At 33.1% G+C, this 23,530-nt stretch overlaps 1 protein-coding gene across 1 annotated transcript; it reads right to left on the minus strand.

Moving 5' to 3' along the window:
• Positions 1-19,270: 19,270 nt before the first annotated feature.
• On the minus strand, positions 19,271-21,400 carry LOC129742052 (uncharacterized). Its single transcript, XM_055733899.1, has one exon. It carries the CDS (start codon positions 21,398-21,400, stop codon positions 19,271-19,273), a length of 2,130 nt encoding a protein of 709 aa, XP_055589874.1.
• Between the last annotated feature and the right edge of the window lie 2,130 nt (positions 21,401-23,530).

The raw sequence follows: 23,530 nt of genomic DNA on the forward strand, positions 1-23,530 counted from the left end.
GTTAAATGCTCTGGAAAGCTACGTCAAGGGTATAACGTCAAGGAAAAAACAAAAAAAAATGATTATTCAATACTGTTTTCAAAAAGGGGATTTAAGATCAACATCAAGTAATTAGAAACATAAACACTTTGTTCTCATCATTCCTGTTTTATTGGGCTGTCAGATAATCTTTTTCTTGTTAGAAGAATTAACGATTTGAAATAATCATTATAAATCTTATATATAAAAATGGAGGCGTTTTCTTTGTAACACCATCACGTATGAATGGTTGGTCAGAATTAAGTGAAATTTGGTATCCGAGGGTTTTTCGGGCCAGAGATGGTTTGTATAATAGTTTCAAGAATCCCACTTTTTATGGTAGAGGGCTCCTATACAAAATTATCTCTTTTCCACATCTTTATATAAAATGGAAGCGTTTTCTTTGTGACACCATCACGTGGTCGGTCAGAATGTGAAATTTGGTATCCGAGGGTTTTTCAGGCCAGAGATGGTTTGTAGGATAGTTTCAAGGTTATTTTTTATGGAAGGGGGGCTCCTATACAAAATAACTAGAAACGAGACAAAACTCGAACAACTGGAAGACGATTTTTATTAAAACTGATTCACGAGCACGAAGAAGTAAAAGAACTGTAATTATTTTCCAACGATTTATTAAGTAGTGGGTAAAAGAAAGTTTACCGGGTCAGCTAGTTATCTCTATTTATCAACTGCTGACCCCGTTAATTTTTCTCTTGTTGAATTTATGTTCTGCCTGCTGATTTCAGTCTTTCCAAGTAGGAATGATTCAAGCTTTATTTATCATGAGTCACGAATCCTTTACGTTCTTTGACTGTTATCTTCCAGTAATGCTACATGCCGCGGAAATCTCCCATTTATCGTGGTTGGTACAGCGATGTAGCTGCAAAAAACTCTGTTACAAACTCATACACGATACATTGTCTCTGTCAGATCCGTCCATCCACACCGCCCCCGCCCCCAGATTTGACAATTGGTAAGATACTTGGAAGCACAAGGGAAAAAATGCCCAGCAATCGAAATAGTCGCTATCTTTAGCAGATCAAAATCCCTGAATCGGGAAAGAAACTTTTCTTTTTTCCTGAGAAAAATGGAACGTTTGTTCTCAGCCTGTTTTTCTTTAGTCGAACCTTCCAACGACCTACGATATGTACAAGTACGGATCAGAGACAAAACCGTTACATTCTAAACACAGAACAACAGCAGCAACAATAAGAAGAACTGTTTTTGGTCGGAATAAGGAGGACTTGAGACAACAACTCGAGATGCGGTGTGGAGTGGATGTTTGGCTGAAGGTATCCGAGTGGGAGATGAGACTGACACAGACATATCTCAAACACTTGAGAAGATGGTCTTTTTTGCCCCCCTCAGGAGGGATGACAGCGACGATTGACGTGATTGGTTTCAAGTGGCAGTACCAGATAAGAAATCGCAGCGGGCGATATTCTGCCGGCAGCGAGCGGCACAGCGCGTGAAAAGTTTTCAGAAGGTCTAATGTGATTTCATAAGAAAAATTATCTCTCTTCATTGATAAATGATTTGAGAAACGGTGATTTGCTTGTTGTGATAAAATAAAATAAAACTATAATTTGAATTCGTAATTTTTGATCCAGGTTTTGAATGTTTGAAGTGATCTGCTGCTAAAAATGAAACCACAATTTCTCCATTCGAACATCAATCGAACATTGTGCAAAGGCGTTAACACCGTTTACAATTTTTTTTTGTTTTACAGACTGTCGCATTGATTGATGGATATTTCGTGACAATAAGTGTAAAAAGCACAATTACGTTATGTTTGATCCAATGTAAAGTTTGATCTATAATTTCACTGCTCAAATGCAGGTCGTTAGAAGAAACCTTAAACGGATTCGATTTGTGGCTCCAGAGAGTGAAAAAAGAAAAAATCTTTTTTTTTTCTAAAAGAAGAGAAAATCAGAGTTTTAGTTCATCTTCAGTTCAGTTTCAGTTCAGTTTCAGTTCAGTTTCAGTTCAGTTTCAGTTCAGTTTCAGTTCAGTTTCAGTTCAGTTTCAGTTCAGTTTCAGTTCAGTTTCAGTTCAGTTTCAGTTCAGTTTCAGTTCAGTTTCAGTTCAGTTTCAGTTCAGTTTCAGTTCAGTTTCAGTTCAGTTTCAGTTCAGTTTCAGTTCAGTTTCAGTTCAGTTTCAGTTCAGTTTCAGTTCAGTTTCAGTTCAGTTTCAGTTCAGTTTCAGTTCAGTTTCAGTTCAGTTTCAGTTCAGTTTTCAGTTCAGTTTCAGTTCAGTTTCAGTTCAGGTTTAGTTCAGTTTTATTTCATTTCCAGTTCAGTTTCAGTTTAGTTTTAGTTCACAACCGAATATTTCAAAAGATCGCATTCGATGACAGTTTCCAAAGTTTGTTTAAAAATTCATCGGATGATTTTTTTGCATATTGAGTAAAAAAAATTTTGAGTTCGTTTCTTTTTTTGTTTTCCATTTCCTACAATCCCACCCACGAAAAGGCTTTCAACAGCTGTAGAAATACGCTTCGCAATCGGCTTTGCTCCGACACTTTCGCTAGTCTTCCAGCCTTTTTTTTTATTTTTGGGCTCCGACGACTGTCAAAAATCTTTAGGACGCTTCCACAGATTGTTTCCATTACGCGGAGCCATACGTGTTTGCCTCCCTGCCGGAATGCCGGCGAAATGCCTGGGGTGTCCGGACCAAAAAAGACACTAAAAGGACGTTTTCCACCTTCCGACACACAACAGACATACATAGTAGTAATGGGGTTGAATATTTTATGTAAAGCCCACATGCTCTCTCGTACGCTCATGCTGTTGGAGGGCTTTCGTGAACTTGGCACCTACGAATGTGATGAAAAGTGATTCGCTTCTGTCTTTCCTTCTGTTTTGTTGCTGCCCGGAAGGTGGCAAGAAAATTTAATAAGATTTTGTACAATTACCTTAGCAGGATTCTGATTAAATTGTCGGGTCAAATCGATTTTTTAATGTTTCTTGGATGGCTTGTTTTGACTAAAAACTTTCAAAACGAAAACATGTTAAAATCTGATCTCCAAAATAGATTAAACAACTTGGATAATGAAACTAAATACTAAAAATATCACCTAAATGTTTCAAAACAACAAAGTAAGAATGCATCTGCATCTCAAACAACCATCTTGAATATTTTTTAAATTTAAAAAAAATATATACTTCATGAAATTGACAAAAAAAGATGATCGCTCAATGCAATTTATGATTCAGGATGGATTCGGGATTTCTTTTTAAGTTTTGTATTGTACTTTATAATAACACAGCAAACATGAAATCGTATCAGAAATAATTACTTAAATCGATTACAATGGTGTTGTGAATCACAATTCCAACTTAATAGTGGAAAGATCGTATAAAATGTCGTCTAAAGTCAGTTTAAATCGTATATGATAGAAAATCCACCATGATTGTAAATATTGAAATGATTTAGTTCCTGCGCGGGCTCTTAGTCAGAAAATCCTCGTCATGTTCTCTCTGCAGCCAGCAGTGCATCCAGATGTCTTAAAATCAGATGGGAATTGAATACAATTAACCTGAAACTGAACTGAAAAATATTGTCGCTGGCAACGATTTGAAGGCCATGAGAACAAAATCTGGCACTCACTTACATTCATCCGATAGATATCCCAATTGATGTATTTTGATAAAATTAATGTTTGTTTGTATCTTGCCTCCACTTTGGTTGATAAATGCTGTTTTCTCATCTTTCATTCGATCGTTCTAAAATGAACCTGTATCTAACGTATATCAAAACAGCAAAAGAATAAAGCTACAAGAATGTTTGCTGGGAATTATTGAAGCTCCTTGGTTTTACTGATTAGGATTTCTTATCGAACTTTATTTTATTTTCAATTTTTAAGTACCAATTAACTTTATTTGACTTGATCCCTGGGGATACTTGATTCCTTCGATTTATCTTGAAACCGAAATGTCTTACAAATAATAAATGTTTGAAGAAAAATGTGTCAAATAGAAAAAACAACAGTACGGTTATTTCAACTTATTTCAAAAAATGATTTTTTTGATTTTTTGAACTTTGTTTGAAAAATTTGACTAAACGTGTTATGAAGATTAATGTTTATCCAGTAACTATCTGTGAAAAGGACTCAAAATACTGTATTGATCTTCAAATAAATAGGAAATCGCGCCTCAAAGTATTCCATGGCTTTGAGATATAGTAGACAACTACTTGAGAACTAATATGACACAAAAAATAGGACCTTTTATCTTCATTTTTGCCTAGGATCAGGGTACCCTAAATTAAAGATCAAGTGTCCTTTAACTTAAAACATTTGACATTTTTTTCGTCTAACGAAAATGCTACTAGTTCATCTACGGGTTTATGTATCGTTTTAACTTTGGAGCATATAAATTTAAAGTCACCCGCTGTCAGAAAATTAAAAAAAGGCGGCGAGTTGCCAAATTTATTTAAAAAGGATATGATGAAACTAAGAAAAGGGAATCAAGTATCTCCATTCTCCCCTTCATATACAAAACAATAAAATTTTACATCAAACAATCTCTTTATTTCTTAAATGTTTTGATTTGATCATAAAAGTTGCTGTTTGGCAGCATTAGAAAAAATAGGTTTTCAGATCACATGTTTACTTTAAGTTAAAATTTTCATGAAAATTTTATGAAATAATGTTATCGGCTATATCGGTGAATTTTTCTTTTCTTTTAGAAAGTTAAAATTTTTATTTATAAACTATATATTTATATTAAATGGACTTTCAGTCTTTGGCTGGTTCTTCTCTGATTTTGTGTTTCTTGTTCTTCTTTAATTTTGTGTTTCTTGTTCTTTTTCCAAATGCTGAACTCTACTTACGAGAATGTATTGATAAATTACACAAAGCAACAAAATTCACATTTTTCTGTGGTACAAAGAAAAAAAAAGAAGCTCAATTTGAGTGATTTGTGTGCCCGGAATCCAAAATAGGTGAACATAAGTTAAGAATATTCTACACTTTTCTGACAAAACTAAAAAAAAATATTTAAAAAAAAAAAGTTTTGAATCAATGATCAACTTTCCCGAAGACCGATTTTTGACTTCTGAGGAAACAGTAATAGCAGTTGTTTTTTGTTCACTCTTCCTCATTTAGTAAAAGACGTGAATTTAGACAAATTTTGAGAAAAGTTTCAACAGACATTTAATTTTTGATATTTTTAAAGCCAAAGTCAATTTTTTATAGTCTTCAAAGAATGGGTTCAATGAATGCAAATCTTATTTTTTTTTAATTTAGCAATGTCAGTATTACTTGTAAATTACAAGTTGTAATGAGGTTTTTTTATTTTAACTTCTTGCATATAGTTTTGCTTTAAAGAGCGTTTAATTTCTGAATTAAGAATATGTAGGCAAAATACGATTCTTTGATTGAATGGAGAAAAATAAACTGGAGGTGATAGAAATTAATTAATAAAAGATTTGAATTCAAGAAGCGACATTCTTTCAAGTCAGTTATTCAAACAAACACACTTGAATTCTCTTTTTGAGTTAGCAATTAAATTTTATAAATTAATTTTCAAATTGATATGACGTGTTAAAAGATAAAAAATACCGAATATCATGTACCTATTACAATTTTTTAATTTTTTTTAATAATCTTGTCTTTGTTTGGAGCCCTGAAAACATAATCTTCATGGAAGTCAAAATTCAAATCAAATGTTAATAGTGCGACCATATTGACGTGGATGAGAAAAATTCTATTCCGCCCGATGAAAAACACGAGCAGTAAAAAATGAAATCGAAAAAAAAACAACAGTCAAACAAAGCTCGTTGAACCTTCAAGTATTTTGTAAACAATCGTTTGATCAACTTCTAAGACAGGAATTTTAAATTTAAAAATCAAAATTTTAAGTGAGAAAAACACTTTTTGTACCTTTTGCCCTTTTCACGACCCAAAGTTTGAGTTTTAAGTTTGAAGTTCAAAAATTATATTAACTTAACCTGGTCCGGAAATTTATAAACGTTCTTCTTAGTTTGACAATTTAGCTTAGCTTAGCTTGTTTGACTACTCATATCCACCTTAAATCATTGAACTCGAAATGCTATTTAATTGTTTCAGGGGGCAATTTAATTAAGTACTTCAAAAAAAAAGATGATTTTTTTGATATTTTTAATCAATTCATGTGCATTTCGAATTCCATGATCGCTGGCGTGGCTAAGCAGAACAAGTTCCACGTCGCCAATGGTTGCTACTCCGTGATTAATCGAGGCCACAAATTTTGCACAAAGTCCAAAAGAGGGGGCTTGGGATTAGCAGTTCATTCTAAATGTACAAAACTCATGCTCTCCGTTTTTTAAATGATTAATAACGGCGCCGGCCACGTCCTAGTAGTCAATGGGGAAAAAGGAAGGAATGTTAGTTTGATACTCTTTAAGTTCAACTAGCAACTTCATGCTCCTGCATACTCCAAAATTAATTTTGAAATAGTCGGAACCAGAAATAAGTAAGTATCACCAACTATGGAAACCGTCTGTACGTCTGCGAATCTATATTCAAGTATCAAAGGAAGGGGTTGTGTTAGTTTGAAAAAGGTAAAGATCAGGATCCATTTTGGTCAATGGGGCGATCGTATTTTCCTACACCTTCTATGCTCCTAGACATTTCATAAGGAAACTCCTACTTCTACGAGGCATTCGATAAATGTTAAATAAATATACATTGAGTCAAGTATTTAAAGAAAATTACTATCATCCACATTTCATCCCTATCAAACTAGGTTTTTTCCCTAACAGTGATCCCTGTTTGATCAAAGAATTATCAAAAGGCTTTTATGGTTTAAAAAAAAACAATATTTTGAATTGAATGTATTTTTCATAATATGCCGACAAAAACTTCTCAAACTATTTTTCGTGATTAAAACCATTTTGAAAATTCTTCAATTCTTTCTTCTCCATGCCTCTTTTTGAGCTTCATTGCATGAACAAAGTAATGTTCAAATTTTTGCTACTTTCGAAAAGATCTGATATATTTTTCGATTTACCAATTCGAGTAACTACTAATCAATCAGAACATTATATTATTTTTAAATGTTGGATATTTTGAGAAAATCAAAACGTGACCTTTAAAAATTAACTTGAATTAACATGGAAACAGAATTTTTTAGTGATTGAAATTTACTTGTAGTACGAAGGAATAAATCTTATGAACATACACGAATTTTGACAATAATGAATGATTCATCGCTGCAGAATCATTATAGAATGATGAGAAAAATAGAGAACAAACAGCAGATCTTGAGATAGAAATAAAACAGCGATTGATAGTTAAAAATAACTATTATCTCGACATATGGAAAGAAAAAAATTACACACATGACATGAGCTAATTTATATGAAAAAAATGCAGATATCAACAAGTTTCAGCTATCTTGCCTGTCCCAAAAAAAAAGTGTATTCTCAAATTTCCTACATGAGTGACAAGATCAACTTATATTCAGATCATTGGTTTTTGAAGTGATTATTGAAAAAAATAATATTTAAATTAGGAATAAGAACAATTAGTTCAAGTCATTTTTGCCATTCCATTAATATTTTTTACTGTTTGTGAACATCATACATTGAGCATCGTGTTTCATGTAAAATATAAGCCACGTTTTGTTTTCATAGAAAAAAGTAGTACATTTCGAACAAAAACGCGACCCGAAAATTTATAATAGTTGAAAGTATGATCTTAAAAAAAATTGATTTATAAAAGGTAATCAATTCAACACGAAAGATACAATTAAAATAGCAAATTATCCGAAAAATAAAATTTATCCAGCAAAGTGCTGGATGCAGGAACGAAGAGTTTGTAGAAGTTTGTAGATAGAATAAACTTTTTTTTTTCACATCAATCGCCAAAATTTACAGGACGCATTATAATTTTTTTATTATATTTTGTTTTAGATCTGTAAACTATTTTGATAACTTCACGCAAAAATCGTTTCTTACAAAGGAATCCTATTCGTAAAATTTATTTCGAAACACGAAGACGAAACGGAATAAACAATTAGGAATATTCTAGTTATATAAGTAAGGCGGAAGATTTATCTTATTTATCTGTTCAATAATAATTACAACACAACGATCGATTTGTTTCGCATAGTTTGTTTTTTTATATGAATTCTTTTGATCATTCTAGGAATCAAGTTCCAAACAATTATTTTGCTAGTAAGAGCTTTCATTGATAAATTGAAATATATTTAGTTAATATTATGAATAATTTAATTTAACTTTCTGAGCCTTTTTTTCGTTAACTGAAAGATTTTAAAGATACAAATATGATATGATCGCTGGCTTTTAAAATTTTCTTCCCTGAAATATTATTAAACATTTTCTTATTTTATCAAATTGAGTTCAATTATCAACTATGCATGTTGAAAAAATTCCCTAAAGCATTAAATGTATATTTTTTTAAACAATCGAAAATTTTCATTTCAAATCGTTGATGAATATAAAGCTTAATTCAAGATATAAGCGCTGAACTTTTAATCAACTCTTCAATTGAACATGAAGAAAAAAATTAAATTCAGAATTCGGATATGTTTTCTTTTTAAATCTGATGTTACATTTTTAAATTCTGTGTACTCATTCTTATATACGAAGCGAGATTACATAATCAAATCACATAATAATTTGTTATTTTACAGAATTTTGAGCAAATTTTCAGCACAGAATCTGTATAAGAGAACACAGATTTTTAAAATATCCATAGATTTCAAAAAATTTTTTCAGTTTTTCATGGATTTCTGTAATTATAATTTTTTTTGGATAGTATGAAATAAAAATTTCCTATTTTAAATTAGAATATAATGATAAAATTGGTAATGAAATTTCATTTTTCCCAACTAAATTGACTGTGAATTTTCAATGAAATTAACCCTTCGTTTCATAAAGTAACAAATTTGCAACATTTAATGTATGGAAAAAGTGAAAAATCGTTATTTATTTTAAATATTTTTCTTGATGTACTCATCATTTCCAGCTAAAAAAAAAGATTTTTAAGGAAAATAAAAAAAAAATCATGAAGGTTAAGGAAAATAATTCTTAGAAAACCATCACTGAATTTTTGGGTTATAAAAAGGTCAGACAGAACCATTTTTTTCCAAACACACGGATTTTTTTTCGGCAACTTTTATTCGAAGTTTTTAATTTTGATTTAATTCGAAATTTTGATTCGTATTCATCTTCTGGTGTTTCAAATGTGTTGCCTTCATGGCTTCATAATTATTTTAAAGCAAATTTTAAATCCTTAATAAGAAACACAATAAATTGTTCATTTTAAGTGTGTATGATGATCGTATGTATAAAAATTATATTAGAAATTAATTTTCTTATGTTATGTGAATTTTTGGTTTTGTTATAATTTCTAGCTAAATTTAAATTTCGAAAACCTCCAACTCCATGGACGGGTCCTATGCATGGGCCTGCATCAAATAATAATGGCTTTTTGAGAATTTTTTTAATTTTGTTATGTTTTTTTTTCGTATTGATAAGTTATTGAAATTTAATATATTCAAACAAATTTTTAAACTGACTTTTCTAGATCAAAGCATACCACATGGTGTCTTTTTTTGAATAATTTCACGATAAAAAATCGGCATCTCTGAAAATTTTCGAATTTTCCATACAAATTTTCCCTAAGAACTTCTAGTTGAACATTTTTAAATTCAGATGTTTCTAGATTCCTTCAAAAATAAGTAATAAATAATAAAAGAAATCTTGAGACTGGAAGCTCTTTCATTTTGCCTGGGACTTATGTCTGTTTCAGATTCACCAAATTTCTCAATATTGCATCAACATTTTTGACGGAATAGACTTTATTTCTAAGATAGATCTCTCAATTTTGAACTTTAATTCTTAATTCTGCTCAACTCTCTTGAAATGAATAGATGAGATTATTTTTGCATGTGGCAGTAAACCTGAAGTTACTGAGGATATGCAATTACTCGTTTCTATTTATTACTCTTTTCACCGGAACCAGATCTCAGTTTCAGGTGTTGGTTATGTTTCGGAATTTGGTTTTGATTATCGAGCCCCCTCTCTCGACTTTGCCATTTTCTCGGTACAGCATTTTCCATTTTCCACCAGCCATTGGCAGCTGCTTTTGAAATCGATATTCATATGATAACGCTTGTGAAGTGTCTTTTTTTTAGATTCCCACATTCTGCTCAAATTTTCAATCCTGGGTAAAAGTTCCATTTCAAAGTGAATAAACTTTCCTTAATCTCGAAAACGTTTTGAAAAAAAAAATTACATACAGACTTTAAAATTATAAGCAGATTTTTTGAAACACAAATGTCTCAAGAAACTTGTTTTTCGTCTCTTCTATCAAAGAAATAAGCTGTTCCACTAATTTGTCTACTACCCTAGAGAAGGCTCCAGAAAGGGGATAAGAAGTCGATTTGAATGCAATGAATATTTGAGCCAAGAGAAAAAAAGAAGAGCTCCGGACTTCAAACTCGAGACTCGAGGTTTGATGTCGTCTTTCTGATGTCTCTGACAAGGTTGTAGCAACTAGCGTATTCTTGTCACACTGCCGTTATCTCTCCAAGTCCTTCAGTTTAGCTAAGCTGGCTTGAGATGAGTAGGTATGTAGTCAGGACACAGGAATCCTGTGGAAGGACCATCACATCGGTTTGTGGTTACTTTTTCATCCTTTGCTCGACGACGAAATCGACGGTTCGCTTCTTTGATGTTGCACTTTGGTGAAATGTGAAGACAAAACCACATTCTCACTATGAATTGATGATTATGGTAGCGATTGCGGTTGATTGTGTGTGATAGTCGAAACGTGTCAGCGAGTGAGCTGGGGATTTAATAAAAGTTCATGCTGATGACTAGAGCAAAAAAAAACGCGATAAAACCTCATGGATTTTTTTTTAGAAAAAGAGATACTGAGGGTTTGTTGATATGAATTCTTTGAATAATCTTGATTTTAGAAATGGATCAAAGTCTACAATATTCTTCAAAATATCTGAAAAGTCTTCGGATGAAAATGTTGAAGTGAAATAAATTTGTTATTATTTCCGTAAGAAATGAAAATCAAATTTAAAATTGCTCCTCCGGTTTTTTTTCCAAACTGAAAAAATAGTGGCTCCAGAGAGTAGCTCTAAATACTCATGAGTTCTCAGTAATACCTTTTTATATTCACAGCCCTTTTTTTGCTATGATGTATTTGTTTGAAATAATACGCTGCCTATACCTTTCTCGATAGTATTTTATCCAAAATGATGAATGTGGTGGCTCCCGAGAGTAGCTTTATCCATAAAAAAACATTTTGAACAATACTTTTTTGCTCGATTCTCAGATTCCGTTTTAATCGTGTTTTCAAAAAAAAAAAAACACTTTTCAGTCGGCATTACCAATGTTTTTTTGACAAATTCCCAGATTCCTTCAGCAGCGGGGTTATGATATACCAAAAAAAAAAAATTAACACTCTGAATCGAGCTTTGATTCCGATAATCGATTTTTCTTCCCACCATTCTGACCTGGCGTTGGTGTTGGTGATGATTTTTTCGCCATCCCAGCTGAAACAATCATCGTCTCGTAGCAGTTTTGCCGTTCCGATTTCAGCGGCATTTTGATGGGTGATTTATTGAGTTGCCAGGAGTGATTTGGTACGATGTATTCTACGATGCGAATAAAATGCTGACTGGGGCGATACTTTCCCGATTAGCTGGATGCCTCTCAATGGTTAGCTTATTCTTAGAATAAACCACGCTTAACATGGCTTCCGAACATATGAGATATGGTAGTTGTTATGTTGTTGTATCAATTGTTAATTCAAATTTAAAAATAAAAGCTATTTGCTTTTGATATATTGACATATTTCACAAATATGTTAAACTAAGTAACAAATCAAAAAAGGTTCCTCTACCCTATCGCGTTAATTTCAATCCCATGTTTCCTCCTACCTTGTTGAAGAACAGCAGCGTTTGAGATCGATCGAATGTGAGTGATGCCGATTTGATTAGGCAGTAGTTAATCGCTTGACTGACTTGGATTGGTGGATGTGATTGAGCAGGAGCCGGATATACAGAATGTTATAATTAACATCGGCAGGAAATCAATCTGGAAAAACGGTGGTCGTGATGGAGGAAAAATCTGCCAATTGGATTCACGGAAATCAAAGGATATAGCTCAATCATGTTAATTGCTAAACGTTCTGTAAATTTATCTGATCGAGGATTTCTAAAATAATACACTGCATTCTTTTATTGACATTTGAGCCGTACGATCGTTCTTTTTTTAAGTGAACAAAATTTTTTTTTTCTAGAATTTACATGTCTTGAAAAAAGATTCCTGAAAATAATCCATACATTTTTTACATCTGCATGTCATTCACGACTCATATCAACGATGCAGTTGGCGAACAGTCATTAAAAAACTTATCCGGTACTACTGTGATCGATGTTTACTCTTGGACTCGAACTCACGGACATCGGCTCAGAATGCAACTGACTTGCCAACTGAGCTATATTACAATAGACTGAGTCGATTTTGGGTCAATTTTGAATTTCTTAAACCCTGGGGTCTTAATAACTTCGTTTTGGTTCAAAACTCATCCATGATTTTGCAGAATTTTGAGGTAACGATTACATGAGTAAATTTGAACTACTATGTTTGTATGGGAAATTTTTCGCTGAACAACTTTGTTGAGAATTGCAACTTTATATTTTATTAGGCAAACAAGTTATTAGCTTTTAATATAACAGGGGTATGTCTTTTGGCTTTGATAAACAATAAATTCTATTGACTTCACTGCTAAGTGCCTAACGTGGTATTGCATGATTACTTTTCATGCAATGTTTTGCGAGGCACAACCAGTGTTTGAGAAATTCAAAAATGACTCCATATCGACTCAGTTTAATATCACAAGCCATAAATCCAAATATTGATTTTCTGTTTCTAAGAATAAAAATATGGGAAAAAAATAGTTTTGAATGTAAATTCAAGGGTTGCTGATGACAAATTTTGCTCTAAATTATGAACATTTGACTGTTTCAATTTTTTAACACGTTGACGGACAGTTGCGTCTATAGCCTTCAAGTTCAAGTTCACTATGTGACATGACGGCAATAGCCGTCCAATACGAAACGGTCGTTTTTAGACACTGCGGCTGTAGCAGCACAAATGTGCATTTACCAGCGTACAAGTAGAAGCCTACTGTCATGTTTTCGAAAAAAAAAATTTAGTAGGGTAGGTGTACCCTCCTCCGTCGTATCCCTAAACGACCGTTTCGTATTGGACGGCTATTGCCGTCATGTCACATAGTGAACTTGAACTTGAAGGCTATAGACGCAACTGTCCGTCAACGTGTTAAAGAGAAGTAATGACTTTACTTGAATATTAAAAAAAGCCAATTTAAAGATTTTGAATGTTGTTTTCTCACAAAATCATCAGTTTAAACAAAAATTTGTATATTAATCTATCGTCAAGATATCACTTTTCGGAGCTTTTATCATTCTAGAAGGTATAAAATTTACTTGATAATAAAAAAAATTGTAGTAAACGGTCGCAAATTGAATTATGTTAAAATTTAACATAATTTGGTCAATAAAAATTTGAAGTTGTTTGTTTTGTGATCGATTACTTTTGTGACGTGAATAGACGCTAGAGTTGACCATTTTTTATTTCAGTACAAACCATTTCTTTTTAATTTTCTTTATAGGATATTGGTGTCTTCAAACAAGTTGTGGAAAAAATAAATACCCGAAATTTGATGTTCATAGCTTCTCGATTGAACAACAACAAACAAAGTTGCGCCTTTTTAATGTTGTGACGTGAATTCACTCAATTAAAATAGAACATGGTAGTGGACTAAATTCACGTCGCGAATTTCCAAGTTTTTCTGAACAATCTTTAGAACTTTAAAATTTTATGTGCACTTTGTATAATAATAAATTTTCAGTATCTTTTCCTAAGTTTTTATTATTTTGACTGGCACTTAGATAGCGACATATTGAGGAAGCTTTCTTCAAAATTTTCACTGTCTCTCGCAGGCTTTATTTGAAGATTCACCAAAAAAAAAAATTTTATCAATACGAACGCTAACGAATAAAAAAAACAACTAAGTTATGTTCAATTTGTAAAAATTCGACCATCTGAAGTGTCGAAACAGCTTTCAGAGCATATGCTCTCTTATAAAATTTTACAAAAATCAAATTTTGTGACGTGAATTAACTCATTCGCGCTTTTGTAACTCACCTAGATTCCAACCGATTTCTATTAAATTTAGTTCAGAAGCTTTCCATTTTAAAAGAAGATCTTATTTTTATTGTTTAACAATGATAAAGTTTTCTTGTTAAATTAAAAAGTTTCATTTTTTGACGTGAATTCACTCATTTGCAACTATTTCTGCTTGCTTTTTAAAACAACCATTTAGATATAAAAAAAATCTTTCGGCTACACAATGAAGCACAAATTGTTGGCTTCAAAACGTATTCAAAAAAATGCAAAAAAATTCATCCATATATTTGAATCAATTATTTTGTAAAAGTTTTCAACATTTTCACTTTTTCGTACAAAAAATTAGATTTTAAAAATTAAATAAAACATGAAACAAATTGTTCTCCTCTTTTTTAGTTGGTTTTGGGTGATTTGAATTTTCAAAATTATTGACAAATTTGAGATTTTTTGATACGGTGACGTTTGAGCGGTACAAACGCAATGAATGTGTCATAAACTCATCACGAACAAATGATTATTTATTTTGTGTTTGTTTGAATTTCTAAACTTCGTAATTCTCCATTTCCTTTTTGATTAAACTAAATTTTTTTATTCCATTGACGGCTGACAATGCATTTCCATTACCTTGATGTGTGTACAAAATAAGGTGATTTACATTGTTCTGCAATTTAAAAAATATTTCTATCATGTTTTATTTATCAAGAAATCTTGGACTTTCCGAAAACTATAACAACGATGGATCTTCAAGTGTTTAAAGAAATTAGGCTGGAACAAATTTCACATCCTTCTTTTGTCACTCGGAGTTGGAACATCGCGAGGGGGGATCAATAAAAAATAATACAAAAAACCAATAAATTGGGATAAACTCCACGAAAGATTGTATGCAAATAAATTGTATAGGTACTATATCATTGCACAAAACCTATACTTCAAGTAATTTTGTATCGAAAAATTCAATCAAATCAAGAAAACAAAAGGTGGTAAAACTCCCATCTTCACAATCTGATTTTTGTTATTTTAATCTTTTGATTATACAATTAATTTTAAAAAATTTTCATTAAAAACATCGAATTTTATTTCTTTCCCCCTTCCGGTTTTTTTTTGGAAATTTCGAAGAGGGAGGTGACAAAAGAAGAAATTAATTTTTTTTCCGGCCATAATTATATCAAATCATACATTTTTATTAAACCGGAAGATCATGATGCAGCCCAAAGCTCTAAGCAGCTCATATACATCTTTACTGTTTATGGAGAATTAGAAATGAGTTCAACTGTTTATAAATCCATCATTTACAAGATTTTTAAAAACACTTATATTGGAATGAAAATGAAAAATACACAAATTGATATTACTAGAAAACGTGAATCCGAGTTAAAACTCTGTTGAAAGAGTAATAATAGTTGATCAAAATAAATTCAAATCTAAAACTCAATAACATATATGAAATTTAAAGTTTGATCTATTTACTTTAAAATAACGTGTCACTATTAAACTCACCCATTGAATTATACAGTTTGAATCAACGAAACGAATTATTGTGATATTTTCACTACGTAACGATCAACGAAACGATTATTCTGCCAGAATTAAAGTACAGAAATAAAGGTCAAGTTTAAGAATACGTAATTCAACAAAAACGGAATCGTATGTCAAAATGTAAAAAAAAAATTAAAGAAAAATTTTAAATCTGAAACCACACAATCCACCATCATAATCATATTTTGAGACTCAAAAAAATTGAGCAATTTTAAAAAATAATCCAAAATTAAGATTCTAAGGAATAAAAAATAAATTCTTGGCATTCATGCTCAGTTCAATTTCAGACTACAGAAATTTGATTATTCAGATAGAATACTACAAATCAGTTTCCTTCATTTTACAGGAGCTATCGTTTGGAATCAGGGTATTTTGAAGTCATTGATGTATTCTAAGACGAAAATTGAATCGCATTTAATACAACTTTTTTTTGTTGTTGTAATTTTTGATTAAGAATATATATTCAAATTTCAAAATATAATATACAAACTCAGGAAAATAATAAACAAAATATGCAATAAATAGTTTCAACAAAAAACTTTAGATCAGAACCAGCTTAAAAGTGAAATCGAGAATAAAACTTTCACTTTGATTTAATAAATTGGAAATCGTAACTGATTCCAACAGTTTTTTATAAGGAAAATTAATACGGCCAGGGCCAGTGCCTCATGGAGGCAAAGGGTGGAATGAGGCGTTGGATTTTTCATTTTTCTTTGATATTTTTTTTTTTCAAACAATGCAAGAATGCACGAAAATCTGGTCAATTTATCTTAATTGATTTGAATATAGAATAATTTTTTATTAGAAAGCCTTCAATTTGTGAAAAAAAACTTATTTTATGCTCAAACATAATGAGCTAATTCTATCAAACTCTAGATCAAATTCAAAAACTTTAACCTTAAATGAAATAAAATTAAATTATTTTACTGAAATGAAATCCTGTATATCTTCTTTTTTTTAAACAAAAACTGATTGACTTTGGTTGCAAATTTAAAATTGCAATAACAATCAACGTTTTAAACCCATTATCTCTTGTAATTTGAATTGCTCAACAAAATCTTAATAATTTTAACTCATTTATAAGCTTAATTTGAATTTTTAATATTGGTTGTGTATCTGAATTCTGATCCAAATATATGAATTCAGGTTCAGATACAGCATATGTAAATATTTATATTTCAGAATAAGCTTATAAAGGAGTTTAAATTATTAAGACTATTTACTATGAAACTTGAATTTTCGGTTTTTTCCGGTTTTCAATACGATTTATGAAATATAAAAAAAAACCAATTCTGATCAAAATTTCAAACTGAGCCCAGAATTAAAATTTGTTTCAAAGCCTTCAATCACCAATCTAGTATTTTATACATGATGTTTTGGTCTACAATCTGAGTTTAGAATGATGAATCTAGTTCTTTTAAATTCCAGACTGCCATTTTGAATTTTTGAATTTTTTCCAAAAAATAAAGTTTCAGCACTTCGGAACTGCATATAAAACAATTTTTTTTTATAATATTTTTTTCAGATGTCTAAGTTTACGTATTTTTGAGAAATTTAGGATGAAAAACGACATAGTTAAAAATTATTTTTCACCGTCACCTCGGAAATCTTTCATTGTCGGCTTGTAAACTCATGATCTGTTGATTTTTTATGAAATTTTTTGGGTCCAAAGAGCTGAGAAATTTTAGAAGACTCACTAAAGTGCCCACATTTTTCGATCAAACTTATTGTTTAATAAAAAACGCGTTTGTAACTGCAATGGTTCTGAATTATCATAGTCCTTATATTGAGTTTTTTTCCTTATTCGATTTTTTTTATATAAATACATATGAGTATAGAAAATCATGTATAAATTTTGAATGAAATGCAAAACTAACTTTGTATAACAAATTCCAAACACCTTCACAATTCTATTTTCTTATAATGGTGTGAACCGAAAATCAAGAATTATTAACCAGTTACGAAATACGAAACATGAAAACAGAAATAAAATTTAGATTTAATAATAGAGAACCAGAACCCTGAAATGAGTAAATCTTGTTTCAAATTTAGAATAAAGAAATTTTTCCGAGATCATAATATTTTTTTTTTTAATTGGTAATGAGTACATCAGGAAAGGTAAGATTGAGTGAAAAGTTAAAGAAAATTAATAAACTTTTGGAATATGTCGAAAACAAATACAGACTGGGCAGGATTGGCGCTCTGCCCCGAATATACTGGGTATACCACAGACTTCTGTAGGAAATTCGGTAAAATTCGGCCTAGAAATCTGGAGATTGCGGTTTCAAACCCTGTAGAGTAGTGCAGTTAGTAATTTTTCCAAGTTTTTTTTTTCATTTTCTTTAACTTCTCTGTCAATCTAGTCGTTCCTGATAGACTCTTTTCCAATACAAAAAAATCTGGGCTCAAGTTAAAGTCGTTCAAATGTAAAAAGTATTCGAAAATGAAATTCTAAAATTTACTCTCTTAATGATATTTTGTAAATCTGTTATAGAATTCTAAACCTGGGATTAGTTTTCAAGATTTTGGCATCAGTTCTGAGTGAAGACTGTTAATCCTTGATACTTTACTCAATCAACAAAATTTGATTAGGAACTCAAAAATTTGAGTGTAACATACTTAAAATACCTTGATTGCTTTTCTTGGACCCTCATGAGAAGGGATTTAACCTCCAACCCCCCCCCCCCCCTCCCCCCCCCCCCCACCGTTATAACGGATATGAAAGCAGCAAATATATTATGAGTTTCGAATCAAAATTTTCTAACTAATTTGAACTCTTGATGATATGCAAATTTAATTTTGAAGTTGGGATTTTTGATTTTTAGAAGATAATTTAAAATTTTTTTAGTTTTGAATATAACGAATTAACATCAGTTCTTGTACTTTTGGTATTAAAAGACAGTCGTTCAAAAAAGTTTGTCTTTGCGAGCAGGTAAAAAAACTTTAGTTGTTTTTATTAGGAATATGCATGAAAATATCTAAAAATTGAAGTCGATAACCCAAAAAAACCAAATCCACAATTAGAAATAATTAAAAATTATCAAAATTTTCATTTTTTAAAGAATACGCATTCGAAATTATTTCGGTTTTCTGAAAAAAAAAAAATATTGCAGTGATGCGTAGAGAAGTGAGAACCAAGAAGTATTTTTTTGCTAGAACGAGTGATATCATTCTTTTTTTTCAAACGATGGACAATTTACCTACATAGATTAAGGGCTAAAAATTATAAATATTGATAACAATAGTTTAAGCTATAAAAACAGATGAAATTTTACCATCACATAATTTTCATGTCCCTTCCACTATTTACATTTCCTTTATTTTATTCAAACTATATCATTTGATAACCGACAGGCTGCGTTAAAGTTAATAAATTACAAATTTTTTTTTTTTTTTTTTTGTTTATTAAGGACCTTTTTTTTACATTCAGGTCCATCAATCCATTTTGTAATTACAAAGTTGTTTTAGATTCTATCGTACAGCTGAATTGTTTTAAGGAACTCTAACACTTTCTTTGCTTTTTCTTTATCGTCTGCTAACGCTTCTCTGATGTTTCCTCCGGAACACCATGAATGTGCCGGTCCGCGTCTAACTGGGCACAAGTTGCAATAATATGTTTGACTGTCATTGGTTCGTTGCATCTCGGACACCGTGGGTGATCAGTTCTGTCCATCAGGTACGCATGCGTTAATAGAGTGTGTCCTATCCGGAGACGTGCTAGAATAACATCATCCTTTCTATTTCCGGTAAATGCTGCTTTGAACGGTAGGACCGTGTTTTTAACTTCACGTAGTTTGTTGTTAAGGTTTGCGTGCCAATGCATTTGCCATTTGTTTATGGTTGTCGATTTTATAATTTTTCGGGTTTCTTTAAAATCAATAATTTGCTGATCATCCTGTGGGAGCTCTAAAGATTTTTTCGCCTCATAGTCAGCCATTTCGTTTCCAGAGATTCCAATATGGGCAGGGACCCAGCAGAAGATTACTTCTGCTCCCATTGCAACAATCTGGTAATGTAAATTTTGTATGTTGTCTTTCCACCGGGAGTTGATCTTGCACTTTTCCAAGTTCGTCACCACACTCATAGAGTCTGTGCATATTAGGTAGGCTCGAGCAAGTCTTTGGTCCACTATCCACGAGAGTGCTTGTTTTACGGCTTCAGTTTCAGCTGCGTAGATGCTGCAAATGTCGTTAAGCCGCTTTTGGGACCTAAAATCTTCGCTGACGATTCCGTATCCACATTTTGAACCCTGTTTGGATCCATCTGTATATACTGTTCTATAAATGCCATATTTCGTTTGCCGGAGTTCATTGAACAAGTGTTTAAGGTCCATGGACGTTGCCCCTTGGGATAGTTCACTATGAAGAGTTTTATCTACCTGCAGTTTAACTCGTAACCATGGTGGGCATGTTGGAGTTTTGAAGACAACTGTTCTCGGAAAGTATAATTCTAGATCGGACATCATCTCTTGGCCTCTGATTAGGGAAGAGTTTGGTTGATTTCTAGGTCGTTCACCATATCTTTCATCTGAGCTTGAATCATTGTCACTGTTGCTGCTAATACTGCCAGGATTACTCATGCTATCGTTTATTGCAATAACGCCAGGATCAATGTTATGCTCTATGTTGCTGACAGCTGTGGATCGAACTGTGTACTGCATGGTTCGCTGGTCTATTAGGGTTTTCAGACTTGGGATTCCAGTCTCTGCTTGGAGGCTTAATACAGGACTTGTTCGAAACGCACCAACGATTGCTCGTAATCCTGCATTGTGCACCGTTTCCAAAGACTTAAGAGCTTTACTGTCCATACCCGATAGTATTGGAGCTGCATATAGTAGTTTTTCTATGATAGTTGAGCGGTAAAGTTTGATCAGGGTATTCCGGTCTCCTCCCCAAGACCTAGCAGCTATGCTGCGAAGAAAATTAACTCTCTGCTGACAAGCTGCTCTTACTTCTTCGGCATGGGCCCTAAATTTCAGATGCTGGTCGAAAATGACTCCTAAGCATTTGTAGCTCTCCCTACGAGGCACGCTTATTCCATTAATTTTCAGTGTGTTCAGATTTTTCGGTTTTCTTTGATGTGGTTTACGAAATACTACGGTTGCACTCTTTTCGGCTGATATGCTAAATCCTGTTTTAGCTTCCCAGTTTTCAAGTTGATTAAAGGCTAACTGAAGCTTACCTTCTGTATTTTTGGCATCACAACCGGTTGTTATTAATATAACGTCATCAGCATATATCAGGCACTTAACATTGGAAGGAAGGTAAGTGGTGAGTGTGTTTATGGCTACCAGGAACATTGTCACACTGAGCACCGAGCCTTGGCACAGGCCGGTTTCCATTTGCTTGTCTCCTGAAGTTTTCCCGTTTATCATAACTTGGAACGATCTTGTTCGAAGCATTTCTTCTAGAAATCGCAGCATTTTCCCACCGATGTTGTAGTGCGCCAACTGATTTAAGCATAGTCTGCGCCACGTCGTGTCGTACGCTTTGCGTATATCCATGAAAGCAACTTGGACTATTTCGTTTTTGTTGAACGCCTCGCGAATTATCTCTTCGAGTGTACAGAGGTGATCAACAGTGCTCCTTCCTTTCCGGAACGCATATTGGTGATTGTAAAGCAGGTTTCTTGTTTCAAGGATGTGCACGAGACGATTATTGATCATTCTTTCAAATACTTTACTCAAGCAACTGTTGAGATAGATGGGTCGGTAGTTTTTAGGATCAGATCGTTGGCCTTTTCCCTTATATATGGGTATAACTAGAGATCTTGCCCATTCTGATGGGTAAACAGATTGTTCCCAGAGTCGATTGTATGTTTCTAGAAGAATAATTTTTCCATCCAGAGGGAGGTGTGTAATCATTGGGTATACAATGTTATCTGGTCCAGGTGAAGATCCTTTAAGTCCCTCTAGCGCTTCGTTGAGCTCATATAAACTGAATTCTCGATTATGTGGGCCTGTGTCTATAGGTATTCTTAACATTTCGGATTCCACTAACTGCTTATAGTTCAAGAAAAGACTCTTCATATGCACAATTGCTAGCCACTTTTTGAAACGCATCTCCAAGTAGTTCGCACATATCTTCTGGATTTGTTGCTGTTTTCCCTTGAAATATGATCGAACTGATTTTGGGTTCCACGTCTTTTTCCTTGGATTTTTCGATAGTTTTCCCACATTTCCGTTAAAGGAGTCTGTGCCGAGAAGCTTTCTGCAAGTAACCTCCAACTTTCCTTTTTTGCTGACGAGATGGCTTTCTTGGCTGTGTCATTTGCGTTACGGAACACCTCTTTGAGTTGTTCTGGGTTAGACCTGTTTGCTTTCAGTTGTCTTAATGCTTTCCTTCTATTTTTTACTAGTGTTGCTATTTCTGGGTTCCACCACGGTACACATTTTCTCCCGAGAAAACCTTTCGTTTTCGGGATGGCAAGGGTAGCTGCTTTCAGCAGGGAGTCACAAAAATTTTTCATCTGCCGTTCAATATTATCGTCTCTAACGAAATTGAGCGCTCCTTGGTATTGGTCCCAATTGGCGTCGTCGATTTTCCATCTGGGTCGACTGTTGTGTGGTAGGTCACAGGGACCAGGGAAGCTAATGCTTAACGGTATGTGATCGCTACTGTAGGTGTCGGGTAAAACGCCCCATTCTAACAGTCCAGCCAAGTCGTCTGAACATATAGCTAGATCTATGCATGAGAAACTTTGGTGCCGTTGGTTCACGTAGGTTGGTTCTCCGTTGTTCAGCACGACCATACCGTTTTCCTCAACGAGCTCAGCTATCATCCTGCCTCGGTCGCTAGCATGGTCCGAACCCCATAATGGGTGGTGCGCATTGAAGTCTCCGACGAGAAGGATGGGCATCGGAATTTGGGTTGATTAGTTTGTAAGTTGTGTGATGTCAACATTCTCATTTGGTGGTAAATAGATATTTAACACATTAACGTTAAATGGAGTCCCAATTTTGATAGCTACAGCTTCGAACGATGTTTCCAGATCTAATTCCTGGCTATCTAAACTCTCCTTTACTGCGACAACAACCCCACCAGAAGCTCGATTTCCCGTTTGGCGTGGTCTATGATATACTTTATACCCATTTATGCGTGGGTGGTATTTCTGGTGGCACATAGACTCTTGTAAGCAGATGATCTTTGGTTGGTGCTCTTGGATCAGTATGTCCAATTCGGCTTTTTTGGGTCTTAACCCTTGAATATTCCACGAAATAATACATTTAGGGCTTGTAGATCCGATCGTTCCGTTAGAATTTTCCATTGGGTCGCGTGGGTTGATATCGTCAGTTCCAGTCTCGTTATTCGTATGTCCATTGTCAAGTCCATTTTCGTTTGCAGTTTCGTTCACAGTAGGATTACTTTCTGTCTGGCTGGCCATTTTTGTTTTTTGCGGGCCGTCCTCTGCGTTTTACGACAGTTTCTGGCTGATCTTGGCTCTCATTTGTTTTGTCGGACTCGAGTGATAGTGGAAGCGAGTTTTGTGAGCTTAATTTTTGCTTTTTAAGCAATGGCGTATCTTTAGCTGGAGATGTTTTTGCTCGTACCGAAGATGACGTTTGCGTGTCCTCGAAATCCATCTCATTTTCGGATTCGCTTACGGAAATCTCTAAGTTACCTTCCACTGTCTTTAACTTGGCTTTGAGCAGATAAAATTCTTCAGCGATTTTGCGAAGGTTTTGTATTTCCTTTTTTAGATTTTCGATCTCTTCTTTATTACTCTCTTGAGGAATTTTTGCTTTGAGAACTGCGTTTTCTTGCATAAGTTTAGCAATTTGCAAATCTTTTTCTTG

The sequence above is a fragment of the Uranotaenia lowii genome, chromosome 2 (assembly GCF_029784155.1).
Source record: "Uranotaenia lowii strain MFRU-FL chromosome 2, ASM2978415v1, whole genome shotgun sequence".
NCBI lineage: Eukaryota > Metazoa > Arthropoda > Insecta > Diptera > Culicidae > Uranotaenia > Uranotaenia lowii.